At 38.0% G+C, this 14,186-nt stretch overlaps 1 protein-coding gene across 1 annotated transcript; it reads left to right on the top strand.

Annotated features, from left to right (window-relative positions):
• The first annotated feature begins 7,170 nt into the window (after positions 1-7,170).
• LOC123667113 (acyl-CoA Delta(11) desaturase-like) lies at positions 7,171-13,394 on the top strand. The gene is made up of 4 exons (XM_045601091.1): positions 7,171-7,314; positions 10,436-10,572; positions 11,823-11,984; positions 12,959-13,394. The coding sequence occupies exons 1-4, from the start codon at positions 7,231-7,233 to the stop codon at positions 13,392-13,394; spliced, it is 819 nt and encodes a 272-aa protein (XP_045457047.1). The 5' UTR covers positions 7,171-7,230.
• The last annotated feature ends 792 nt before the right edge of the window (positions 13,395-14,186 follow it).

The following is a 14,186-nucleotide window of genomic DNA, read 5'->3' as shown; positions in this document are numbered from 1 at the left end:
ATTTTGACCAGGAAATTTCCTGCTGTGCCCCACTCAGTTAAATGTTAGACTTTAATATAATAAATTAATTAATCTGCAGCTACCACTGACTCAATTATTTTATACAACTAGGTTGGCAACAAGCGTACGGCTCGCCTGATGGTAAGCGATTATCGTAATCTATAGATGCCTGCAACACCACAGGCATCGCAAGCGCGTTGCCGACCCTACCACGAATCCTCCCCCAGCAGCTCTCTACCTTACTCACAACAGGAACACAACACTGCTTGAAAGTAGTATTCTTAGCTGTGATCTTCTGTAAGGACGAGGTACTTGCCCGGTCGGGCTGCTCCAGATTTCGAGCAAGATATTTCTCGCTGTGACCTACCTCTGTTACTTTCTAGCTTATAGTTATATTTCATACAGAAAGAAAGTTACAAGCTAATAAAAACACGTGTAAAATAAAATCGAACAAAATAGAAATTAATTCGCCATAAAAAACGGCGACATTACTTTTAGAATTTCCCCACAACATTTTATGTTTATGAATATTTTTTATTTTATTTAATACCTTTGTTGGAAAATAATTATAGGAATACATCGAGAAACATTGAGTTACAAAATATCTTTTAGTGACTATGGATGCTTCGTAAGATATAAGGGAAACGATAAGATTTTAATTAAATAAAGAATTTGCTACGTGATGCTCGCCGTAGTGAACGCATTTGCTGACCTTACAGCTAATAACATGATTTTAGTCTCGTTTGTATTGTTAAATCTGTATTTCATGAATTGTTCCGTTTTTTACGTGGGAAAAATCCATCATGGATACCCTCCGGCGCGAGAGTACCTGGGTGTTATGTCAGACTCCTACTGACTAAAAAACCACCACGCGGGAGCAGTCGTCCGCCTGGGTGGGGCGAGATGGGGTCGCGCTAGCATTCGCCACCTCGCCCCGGTTCATGAATTGTTCCTCTTAACGGCACAGGCTTAAACTTCAGTGATACAGCTTTGCTATTTAAATATTAGAAAGACAACTGGTTCTTAATACGTCTGTTTGAAAATCAACATAAATTTTAATTTTTAGAATATCTAAAGCAATACCTGAAGACAATTTTAAAATAAAAATTCACAGAGGGCGAGATAATATTATATATCTCAGTCGTGTCAGTGTAGCGAAACAGAAGGACTATAAACTATCTATGGGCTATTAATTAGTCAAACTCTCGTTGAAATCTCATATCGAGCTAATAAAATGAAAACTAATTTAAATAATAAATCTGAAAGAGTTGGAAAGTTAATTAATAAACTATTAATAAACGCTTCACACTCAACGGATCCCCCAGTAGGATTTTCTCCTGTGTGGGGGTCCGAAAACACATACATTATACAAACACAACGCCCGGACCACGATTACCATCTATATGGTCGATACATATGTCTGTCGTGAGCGGGAATCGAACCCGCGGCCGCTAGCGCAACAGCCAGTGCTATTATTGTTGCGTTAACGCGTCATCAAAGTCGTCGTCAAATTAATTTACATTATGAAATATCTGCGTCACGAAGCAAACTCATACCTTATTGAAACTGTGCATTTTACCCTGACACATTAATTTTTATCATACTCTCTGTTGGGTTACGCTTCAGCCTGTAATATCCCACTACTGGGCATAGGCTTCTTTCCCCAGGTAGGAGTAGGATCAGAGCTTAATCCACCACGCTGGTCCAATGCGGATTGGTGGATATATTGATGATCTGATCGCTATCAGGTGTACATTACAACAACCGGGACCGACGGCTTAACGTGCTCTCCGAGGCACGATGGGGAGACTCACAAGGACTGCACAAACACCCAGACCATCTGTTGGCTTGGGGTGGTGCAAACAAAAGTAATATAATTATGGTAGATAGAGTCCAACGCACTCTTCAAAAGGTGACCTTCAAACTCTATATATTTTGTACATGGTAGTTATATACTGAATGTGGATTACTGAGTGTCAAAAAAGTTTTTGTCCTGCAAAGTATTTTAGCTCAACAACTAATTTACGGCTGGAGCGTTTGGTAAACAGTAAATATATGTATATCTGATGAAATATCGAAGATACCGGCTGCACTAAATGAAAGTTTACAATTTTTTGGCTCACTGGCCTATTTTCCGATCCAAGTTTCCTTAAAATCTTTTCTGGCGTTTTTTCATGAAAGAGCAACAAGTATCTGTCCATCGTCACAAACTTTGCATTTGTAATATTATTGTGTAGTAGAACAGTAGCTTTTCCGAATTTGGAATAAATTTAGTTGATAATGACCGCCAATGGACGTCAAATAATTTTTTTTCTGCATTATTATTACACATTTCACACTTATGATAGACAAAATTTACACAGTTTTGTTAGACCGTAAAATTTCAATTGTTTTTTCAGACGTTTTCCTCAATATAAAAAAAATCTGGAAAGTTCCACAATAAGAATCAATAATCTCTATATTATACTAATCGCCATTTTTATTGATACTTAACAAGATAAAAAGCAAAGGTCAATAATTGATTCAATGATGAGTCACAGAATCTCGAAAACTTCTATGAAGTCGGCATTTGTAACGGAGGGCATGACTACGAAAGTCAACTAAGATAGGATTTAAAGAAAATTACATCTTTGTGCCGTTTGCAGTCGAAACACTTGGACCTTGGAGTAGCAGTGCTAAAATATTTTTAAATGAGATAACTCCTCGCCTTGTTGCCTCCACTGGTGACAAGTGGGCTGGTGCATGTTTTGCCCAGAGAATCGACATAGCGATTCAACGGGGAAATGCTGCCAGCATTCTTGGCACAATTCCACGTGGACATGATTTATACCAAAACTATCTGTAAATATTCAGTTCTTAAGTTGTGAATTGTAAATATGTATAATTTTTAATAAACTATTGTTATTACCAAAGAAAATTAAGACAGGAATTAGGAGGATATTGGTTTTTATCTGCTGTGTGGTTACGGCAGTAAAGAATATAGCCACCCGTCTTCCCGTCGTATGAAGCAACTAAGGTATATCACAGTTCCACTACCAACTTGGAACTTAAAAACCGACCGAAGGCGGGATAACCATCCAACTACTGGCTTTGAAATACACAGGCCGAAGACGGGCAACAGCGTCTTTGGTGCTACAAAGCCAGCCTTGCGGTCACCAACCCGCCTGCCCAGCGTGGTGATTATGGGCAAAACACATGAGTTCACGCCATTGTTCATAATAATTAATTCGAATAAATTTAAAGAATACGCTCTACAAACTGCTGAGAAGCGAGTTAAAGCGTTCCTTGGTATAGTTTACCAGCTTCTGTTCAGAAAGTTTTGATTCACGGGTCTGAGGTGATTGACTTTGCTCTTTTCATATCATCATCATCATCAATAGGTGAGCTCTCTCAAGAAGCTGCAGAGTCATCTAATAAGAATATTAAATTGTTTAGACGAGAGAATATTCGTGGCGTGATAGACGTACGAACTTAAAGAACGCGGTTTTTAAGATTGTGAACTTACTCGGTTCGACGTCGGTGAAACACGTGGAGCTTACTCATTCTGTATTGCGATGTCATCGACAGAAGAAGCTTTGTGTTACTTAGGAATTGTATCGTAGTACATTTTAAAAACCAAAAAAAGACGATGTTCGGAAATAATTGATTTTGAGTAATTTCCCAATCAAAAGTAACAAAAATTACAAATACACTACAAGCGTTGCGTGTCCACGGACTGGCGAAATATAATTATCTTTGCTCGCAAACGAAAAAAAAAACCGACTTCAATTACATCGACCAGTAACACATCGTAGGTAGACAATAAAACAGTCAAGTAAATATGCATTATTAGATATAACTCAAAAATTACTTGTTAGCACGCAACCAAATTGATCCCACGACACTCACACCACCTTCCGATTAAAATAAAAATCACGGTACACCAGTCCAACCTGTCAAAACTTCTGAGATAACATACAAAAAAAAAGTATAATCGAATTGAGAACCTCCTCCTTTTTTGGAAGTCGGTAAAAAATGGCGGCTTGCGACTCGCATTGCTGCCACACGCACGAGCGGAGGCGGGTTACGAGCAAAATTTCTAACTAGTCGGATCGCCAATGAACTTAATCGGCAGTTTTAAAGTACGCGTACTTTATTTAGGGTGACAAACCAGCGAAAAAGGTCGTCGAGGAACAAGTTCGCGATCTTACTCGCACGTCTATCACCCCCTTAAAATGTCACGAGTTTTGGCGAACATCGACCTTTTGCACAGACTTCTATTAAATTCACATACACATAGCTCACAGAATTAGCAACTTGAAGGTGCAGTGGGCGTTCGCCTGTGTCGCAGGACCGATGGCCGCTGGAGCAGATGTATCCTGGAGTGGAGACCGCGTGTTGACTAACGTAGTGTGGGACGCCCTCTGGCCCGCTGGACCAACGATCTACGTAAGATTGCTGGTGGCGGCTGGATGAGAAATGCGGAAAATTGTGATGTTTTGCGTGAACTTGCGATGGCCTATGTCCAGTAGTGGACTACGATAGGCTGAAGTGAGTGAGTTGTAATTAAACGAAAACATTATCAGCGTAATTAGTCGAAAAAGGTAATTAAATACGCAGTATTGGGGATAACTTAGATATCGCTCAAATTGATAATTGTGTTTGCTCACAAACGAAAAAAAACCGACTTCAATTTCATCGACGAGTAATACAACGTAGATGGACGAAAAAATAGTCAAGTAACTACGCGTTATCAAAGATTACTCAAAAAGTTGTTATCAGATCTCGATAAAATTTATATGTGACCACATAATAAACATCAGCTTACGATTAAATTAAAAATTATCAAAATCGGTACATCCAGTAGAAAGTTATGCGGTATAATACAACGTAGGTCGACGAAAAAAACGGCAAGTAAAAACGCATTATTAGATATAACTCGAAAAGTAGTTGTTAGATCTCAAATAAATTTAAATGGGACCAATTGACACACACCACCTTTCGATTAAAAAAAATTGTCGAAATCGGTCCACCCGGTCAAAAGTTCTGATGTAACATACATTAAAAAAAAATACAGTCGAATTGAGAACTTCCTCCTTTTTTGGAAGTCGGTTAAAAAGTAAAAAGTTGTAGAAACAGACAGAAAAAGAGAGTACAGTCGAATTGAGAATGACTAAAGAAGTGAGCCTTTTTCTAAGTAAAATAACACACATAATACACAATATAACATTGTTTATATACATATTACAAAATACATGAAGAGCTATAAAAATTAATTGTAAGATTATTTATTTTTATATATAAATATTTTACAGCTATTTATTAAACCTCAGTCGGTCAAGAGTTCAAGACTATATAATCGATGGCGGTATCACGCGACATCAGTATCTTTTCGGTTTTCAAAAACTAAGTCATGTAATTCAATGTTTGGAGTTTACTAAATTAAGACAAAACAATAATTTAAAATAATTTAAAATTAGAGTTCCGTATCTAATAAATAAAAGTAAGTAGCAAACATTATTTGATATCTTATAATGTGTTTGTTGTCCATTAACCCCCACTAGTGGGCGGAGATACATACTAGTATTATTCGGTTCAAGATTATATTACTTAGTACGTGTGGGCTTAGTTGCACTCTATTTCACGTAACACGTAGCCAAACTTTGTAATGATTGGCAATTTATTTGAAATAAGTAACTGCGGCATTTTTGCTGATTCTTTTGTGGATAATTTATAGTTATTTAACTGAGGTAAGGCAGAAAAATAATGCTCAAAATCTGTAGTAGCCCGACTGGTGAAGTACCTCGACCTTACGGAAGAAAACAGCAAAACAATACTGCTTTCAAGCAGAGTCGTGTTCCTGTGGCGAGTAAGGTGGCCAGAGCTTCTGATTGGGGTAGGGTGGGTAACGCGCTTGCGATGCGTGTAGTGTTGCAGGCATCTATAAGCTACAGTAATCGCTTACCATCAGGGAAGCCGTACGCTAGTTTGCCGACCTAGTTGTATAAAAAAGTTTGAGTCAGTGGTAGCTGCAGATTAATTAATTAATTATATTAATGTACTTTGAAGCATAATTGAAAAAAAATTGAATTGTATTGTTGTGTGTGTGTGTTTTGTTGTGTTTTTACTTAGATGAACATAGGAATTTAGATTTTAAGTATTTTTGATACAAATATACGCCGTGCTCAGGTGTACAAACTACTTGCTAAGGGAATTTTATATGTGGTAATGTTGTTAGCTTAAAAAGGGACTTCTGCACGGTGTAGATAATTTGTCGACCTCTATTTTATCCCCTTGGGGGTAGGATTCCACGAACACTGAAACTGACATTTACTCACTTTCGACCAGTTGCGCAAAAACTGAGTTCTATACTACTAACTACTAATTGTCTCTAACATCACTCTTAACACCTATTTTACTCCCTTGGGAGTAGAATTTTTATAAATACTTCCGTAGTAGGTATATACTTAATAAGCTGACCCTACGTATCAAAGATCTTAGTGTTTAATTTCATAAGTCTATGTTCGGCGACGATGAATCAGTCAGTAAATCAAAACAAGCTCTTTTAATAATCGACTTCAAAAAAAAAAAAAGGAGGCAATTCTCATTTTCATCATATCAGTTTGACCTGTACGTATGTGATATTGTTGTTATTTGATAATATTTGATGATCTGTTTTAGCTTCCACGTTTTGTGCATGTGTTTGAAAAAAAAAACGGCTTATTTATGTACTTACCGATAAGTACATAAATAAGTCGTCTGAGTTTCATTTGTTCATTTTATGTTTAGATAAAGATTCCCTTTGTGAAACATATCAGTGAATATGTCGTGATATACGTACATATATGATGTTTTTGATGTGTTGTATTGCATGCAAAGTGTAGTTGAAATGTGATTCTTGTAGAGCCGACGAATTTATAGAAATATCTGACCCTTCTAACTTCGTGTCACTATTATATAATATATATTGTTTTTTGTGAATAAATCGATTTTTTTAATTTTCTTTTACACAAATCCAGTCCTAACAATAGCGAACACAAAAAAACTATCCGATTAAGAGCAGTCGTTCGGATTTACAATTCAGCGATTTATTTTTATTTATATGTATTTCATTATTCCGCAGATAAAATCATGACAGTCTCAAAAACGGACACCATCTCAGAACAATCTATAAACGAAGAGGTCCATTTCGAAAAGCTGGTTGCGCCTCAAGCAGCACCACGAAAACATGAAGTCGTTAAGCTTAACCTGATGACCTTCGGTTACGGCCATCTAGCGGCTTTGTACGGGTTATACCTCTTGTGCACAGTTGCTACCTGGAAAACTGTTATATTTCGTAAGTAATCTTTGTAAATAATAAGACAGGCACTAGTTCTCCATTGACGACGCGTTGGCGTAACTGTCACAGCACTGGTTTATGGCTGTTGCGCTTGCGGTTACGGGTTCGATCCCCGCATATGACAAACATTTGTATTGGCTATACAGATGTTTGTGCTGGTCAGTGTTTTAGTGCAGTTCTTGTGGGTCTACCCAATGTGCCTTGGAGAGCACGTTAAGCCATTAGTCCCGGTTGTGGTCATGTACACCTGATAGCGATTGTTACTCATAGTAGGGAATATATCAGCCAACCCGCATTGGAGCAGCGTGCTGGATTAAGCTCTGATCCTTCTCCTACATGGGGAAGGAGGCCTATGCCCAGCAGTGGGATATTACTGGCTGAAGCGTAGTTCTCCATTGTGCAAAATGACTTAACTATACAATCTGATCTATAATTCTTACGATTAAGATGTACTGTACAAAGCTTATCCCTCATATAGGTACGCATATTGTTACAGACTTTAACGGCAGATAGAGGCCATTAGGGCCAACAACATAGTTTTTGTAGGACGATATTAGATTCACATTTGCGAATGGAAATATCTCAAAAATAATCGAAATCGGTCCGGTCCGAATATCGAATCGGTCCACCCAGTCAAAAGTTCTGAGGTACCATACATAAAATACATATCTACAATCGAATTGGGAACCTCTTCCTTTTTTGGAAGCTGGTTAAAAATAATAAAATACACAAGAGACAATAAATTATTTGCTTATAGTTTAGGGGTGAGGAAAATGGAGGATCCTCCGACCAGACGGAAGTTGTGTCTGGCGGGCTACAGCGCCCCAACGGTTGTTGTCGGGATCTTGTATATATACTTAATCACTTTGAAAACTCTAATAGCGCGATGTAACATACGTCAGTTTTCTCTAATTACGTAGTTTGTAGTCGTTCGTATTTCGCGCGATAGATGTCGCCACATCACTCCCCTCCGAGACCGGAGGTCGATAGCAGGTTAAGTCGTCCATCCATCTTGTGACGCTTGCCGGGCCAGTGGAGTGTTCCAGTGAGTCGGAACTAGTTGCCGCATAGTTCACGGTGAGTCGGAACTGTCTGCGGTGATGCTGCATATGCTCCAGTGAGTCGAAATGGTGCAGTACTGCGTAGTGGCTGGCTGCTGCGTCGACCAGGAGAGAAGTGCGTCTCTGCTTGCTGACCGGCCGAAGTGCAGTGTGCTGTGCCAAAGTCGCTGAGAAGGCTGTGGGTGATGACCAGGAATGCGCGTCCGCTGCATGCTGGTGGTCAGGATACCCGTAGTAGCCGTAAATGCTGGCTGGCTGAAGCCGTAGATGCTGGATGCTACTCGCTGCTCGAAAGCTTGAGGAAGTGATGATGACGTCATGATGACGTAGCTTGCGAAGGCTGCGCTGATGTTCATGCTCGGGGTCACCAGTTTAGGGGTGAAGAAAAGGGAGGATCCTCCGACCAGACGGAAGTTGTGTCTGGCGGGCTACAGCGCCCCAACGGTTGTTGTCGGGATCTTGTATATATACTTAATCACTTTGAAAACTCTAATAGTGCGATGTAGCATACGTCAGTTTTCTCTAATTACGTAGTTTGTAGTCGTTCGTATTTCGCGCGATAGATGTCGCCACAATAGTACATATACAATAAAGAGTACCCTCTCTTTAAATATTTAAATTTAGCGTTTTGAGGTGTCACTGTCAGATGACTTGGGAAAATAATCAAGCTCTAAAAGATATAGTGGCCGATGAAGACGGAATTATAATAATCTATACAAATAAATAAAATTGGAGTCTGTTTGTAATATTCAAATAAACGCTTTTTACTTAATGCATGTGTATGTATACACGGTACATATACCAAAATAGTATTTTTTACAATTTTCGTCTGTCTGTCTGTCTGTTTGTTCCGGCTACCTTCTGAAACGGCTGGACCAATTTTGACGACACTTTCACTGGCAGATAGCTGATGTAGTATGAAGTAACTTAGGCTATTTTCATTTTAGAAATTTATATATTTTATAACTCTGCGAACTGAACAATAACTTTTCTATGAAATTCCAAGCAGACGAAGTCGCGGGAACAGCTAGTTAATAATAAAGTAAGAGTTAGAAAGAATAAACAGTAATTGTGGTTTCTTTATTTTCAGAGTATGCAATTAGTTTATTTTAAATCTTATACTATTTAACGAGCAATTCTTGTGTATATATATATATATAATCTGAATCTCGGAAATGGCTCCAACAATTTACATAAAATTTAGTATATAGGAGGTTTCGGGGGAGATAATCCGCCAACCCGCATTGGAGCAGCGTGGTGGATTAAGCTCTGATCCTTCTCCTACATAGGGAAAGAGGCCTATGCCCAATAGGATGGGATATTACAGGCTGAAGCGTAAATCCATCTAGCTAGGATTCATTTTTAGAAAATGTTGTTTTATCGCTGTTTTTAGGGAGTGAAAAAATATCGTTGGAATACGAAGGTAAATTTCGCAACTGTCAATAAAGTTGTAATAGCTCGGTTGGAAATCGGCCAGTCGGGATCAACTGAGAAGATCATGATTCAAATGTACCGATTTTGATAATTCTTTTTTTGTTGGAAGATATCCCTAGTTTGGTACCATGATAAGGAAACCAGGATTTGATGATGGGATCACAGAGAAATCGAGGGAAAATCGAAAATTCGCATAACTTTTTACTGGGTGTACCGATTTTGATAATTTTTAATTTAATCGAAAGCTGATGTTTATCATATGGTCACATACAAATTTTATCGAGATCTGATAACTACTTTTTGAGTAATCTTTGATAACGCGTAGTTACTTGACTATTTTTTCGTCGATCTAAGTTGTATTACTTGTCGATATAATTGGTCGGTTTTTTTTCGTTTGCGAGCAAATACAATTATTATGCAAAATTAAAAAAATATATGAGCATTCTGCTCTTCTTCTCTATATAAACCATAAGTATGCGAAATTTAATTCTCCTCCGTCCGCGTTATTTTTGTAAAAAGGGGTACAAAGTTTTTGCTTCACGTATATTATACATCTACATTCTTAATCCTATTTTCTATTTTAGATTTTATAATATTTATTATATCTTCTGTCGGTATAACGGCTGGATCACATCGTCTATGGACGCATAAAGCTTACAAGGCGAAACGGCCCTTGCAAATAATATTAATGATCATGAGTACTTTCGCATTTCAAAATACTGTAGTCGATTGGGTGCGGGACCATCGAATGCATCACAGGTAAGTTCTCATAATCTATATTAATCTTACCAGACAGGACAATTTCTCACTCAATAGACATTATCCTGTCTAGTGAACTGTCAAACGCCAGAAATTGTAATTTTTTTATTAAGTAAAATTGTAAAGTAATAAATTTATAAAATGTATCAGAAAACTTGAATAAAATGATAAATGGAACGGGTTAAATTATTCTCGAGTTAAAGTTTTTTCAATGCACTGTTCGCCACAATGCATTGGCACTCCACTTTAGAACCGAATGGAATCGCTTGATAAAGTCGATATGGATATTAGAGGTCTATGCTATTCTAAATACCACGTGTCTCCAAGTAACATCGAAAAATCGATTCGATTTATATAAAAGCACAAACTATGTGAAAGGGATGATCACCATTATGGTTAACACGGTGGTCATACTGACATCTTTTGACATATCATCATACGACATCTTTGGCCTGAAGAGGTCAAGACTTAAAATTCACACACTGGACATAGGCCTCCACAAGTTCACGCCAAAAATAACGTGAACTCATGTGTTTTGCCCATGGTGACCAAGTTGGCAAGATTAATACGGCACTTTTACATATTAAAAGAGGGAGAACCTAGAGGTTGGTGGAATTACAGCTGAGCTTTCAGGATTTAAATGCACTGGACCTACAAACCTTATCGAAACTTGTTTAAAATCACTAACTGTCAGGGTGCCACGCTGGAGGCGTGATCCAGGAGTCTGCTTATGTTTCTAAATGAGATAATGAGATTATCTTTCATCACTATGGACCCAATCCGCACCTACTGTTATTATACAGAAGACTGAAGAATACAGTCAGTTACTATGAGTGACATTTTACGAACTCCAAGAAAGCTTGTGGGCAAAATCCATCATGGATAGACTGCTGTCAGACTCCTAGTGACTAAAACCACTGTGAGAAGTCGTCCACCTGGGTGGGGCGAGATGGGGTCACGCTAGGATCCGCCACCTCGCCCCGGTGGTAGGCCTCCGAGCCTCGGCACAATGGTGGGGTGGCCTCGCTCCCACCAAGACTACGCTTCAGAAATATGGGGTCGTATTGTCAGGCCGGCCGAAGTCCCCCGACTATATTTTCCTCGACCGATTACAAGACTACTACTACAACTACTATCATAAATTAAAATAATTATAGTTGTTAAAGAAATTGTTAGATTAATTATTAGATTTTCTCGAATATCACAAATATTACAGGCATTCTATGACTAATGTGTTATTGTTTTATCAGATACAGCGACACGGACGCTGATCCACATAATGCAACGCGGGGCTTCTTTTACTCCCACGTAGGCTGGCTGTTAGTGAGGAAACACGAGGAGGTGAAGAAGCGTGGAAAGTTTGTCGACATGTCGGACATTTATGCAAATCCCGTACTTATGTTTCAGAGAAGGTAAGTAACTAGGCCCTGCGTGAATGAGGGTCAGCCCAAGTTTAAATGACCGATCTTAATAACAAAATTTCAGAGGCGGCTCGTGTCATTTTGTGATGGGTGTTTACAAAAAAATAAAATAAACGAAAAACTAGAGCCAAACTTTGTATAGAAAATCCATTCCATCGATGCAGATTCACCACCACTGCTCGCGCCAGCTCAAACACCAGACTCGGAAAACAAAATCCTTTATTTCTTTCTTCACATCCACACATTACAAACACGCGTAGAAGATTTAGTTTTCGTACTATATTTTTTAGTAAGTAGTAAGTACAAATTCAGTCAAAAGCGTATTTCGAGAGTCTTTTCACGCTGTATAATAAAAGATACACTGTATTTTGTTTCATTTTAAACACAAAATGTCGCGCACAAACTGTTTTTAATACTTATTTAAAAGAAAGACTGCAAAATATCAGACGAAGCCGATACGTTTATTTATATACATAAGACCGTCAGCAGCGCATAGGCAAGTTATCTCCACGGTGCGTCGAACGCCGCACGCCGCATGGCTGAACCTGCGTTATAGCAGTTTCGCGCGTGAGCGGTGCTCCAGATTAAGCTAATTTTTTCTTATGGAATCTATTATTTCACGCGTCGGCCTGTCTCTTTCGCCTTCATTGAATACAGTGCTAGGAATCGTACTAAACTTTGTTTCATACGAGTAGGAACCCAATCACTGGTGCTCCACTCGTTACAACTTAATGCCACACGTACGTGATATAATACACTATTGTATACACACAGTAGAATAGAAAGAATGTAATATATAAATAGGTATAAAGAAATATAGATTTAAGATTACCTATGTAATTTTCGTGGGAGTGCACTGCACCAGCTCTCTTTAGGACGAGCCGCCTCTAATTTCTAGGTTAGGTAATTTTTAATCTAAGTCATTTTCTAGGTCAGGTTAAATGATTTTTCTATTTCGTTTGCAGATACGCAATTCCGTTCATAGGAACTGTGTGCTTCTTACTCCCAACTGTCATACCGATGTACTTCTTCGGCGAAACATTGAACACAGCTTGGCATATTGCTGTCTTACGTTATATTAGTAATCTACATGGTGCATTTTTAGTCAACAGTGCAGCCCATTTATACGGCACTAAACCCTATGACAAAACCATAAAACCTGCGCAGAATTCATGGGTTTCGTTTATAGCTTTCGGTGAGGGTTTTCATAATTATCACCATGTCTTTCCATGGGATTACAAGACAGCGGAACTGGGTAACAACGCTCTGAATTTGACAACTTTGTTCATCGATTTCTTCGCGTGGCTGGGATGGGCTTACGACCTCAAGACAGCGTCTGATGACATGATCAAGGCGAGATCAGAGAGAACAGGCGACGGAAAAAACATTTGGGGCTTTTAATATTTAATAAAATTATAAATAAATTATTGAATACATTATAAATATTTAATGAAATAATTTTAATAAATGTATTTTTATTATATTATAAGTAAATTATATCAAATTTTTTAAAATAATAATTTTTATTAATAATATGATCCTGTTTTTGTTTTTTTATTGCCGCTACTGCGACGATGTTGCTCTGTTATTATACATTTATGTTAATAAAATTACATGATAACACCTTAAGACACTATTGATTGAACTTCATCGACCAATTTATACAATTTCGTTGCCGAAATAGATTCTGGTTTTGTCAAAATACTAGTACATTCACCAAAATTCGTATATAACAGTTGTTTTAATTATTATTATTATTATTTAAACTCATTTTGCATTAATTAGGAAAAAATTGGCATCTTCTGGTTTCGTTCTTAACACATTCTATCAATATATGATAGGCATCCTCTACAACTCACTCTGACTAACTCAACTCAAACTGAACAATTAAGGTGTGGAGTTATACCCATCAAATGGTCAAATGTATTGAAGGGAATATGTCCAGAGCGCAACGAAGTGAAGCTTCAGAAACAACCAATAACTCAGCGTGCATGATGTCTTTGTTTTAATTTCAGTAATAGTTATGTTTGCTGGCAAACGAAACAATACCGACTTCAATTACATAGACAACTAATACAACGTAGGAAGATGAAAAAGTAGTCAAGCATCGCATTATCAAAGACTACTCTAAAAATGTGACCACATGATAAACATCGGCTTTCGATTAAATTAAAAATCATCAAAATCGGTACA

This window comes from Melitaea cinxia, chromosome 27 (genome assembly GCF_905220565.1).
Source record: "Melitaea cinxia chromosome 27, ilMelCinx1.1, whole genome shotgun sequence".
In the NCBI taxonomy this organism is placed as follows: Eukaryota; Metazoa; Arthropoda; class Insecta; order Lepidoptera; family Nymphalidae; genus Melitaea; species Melitaea cinxia.
This window is presented reverse-complemented; position numbering and strand designations above follow the sequence as displayed.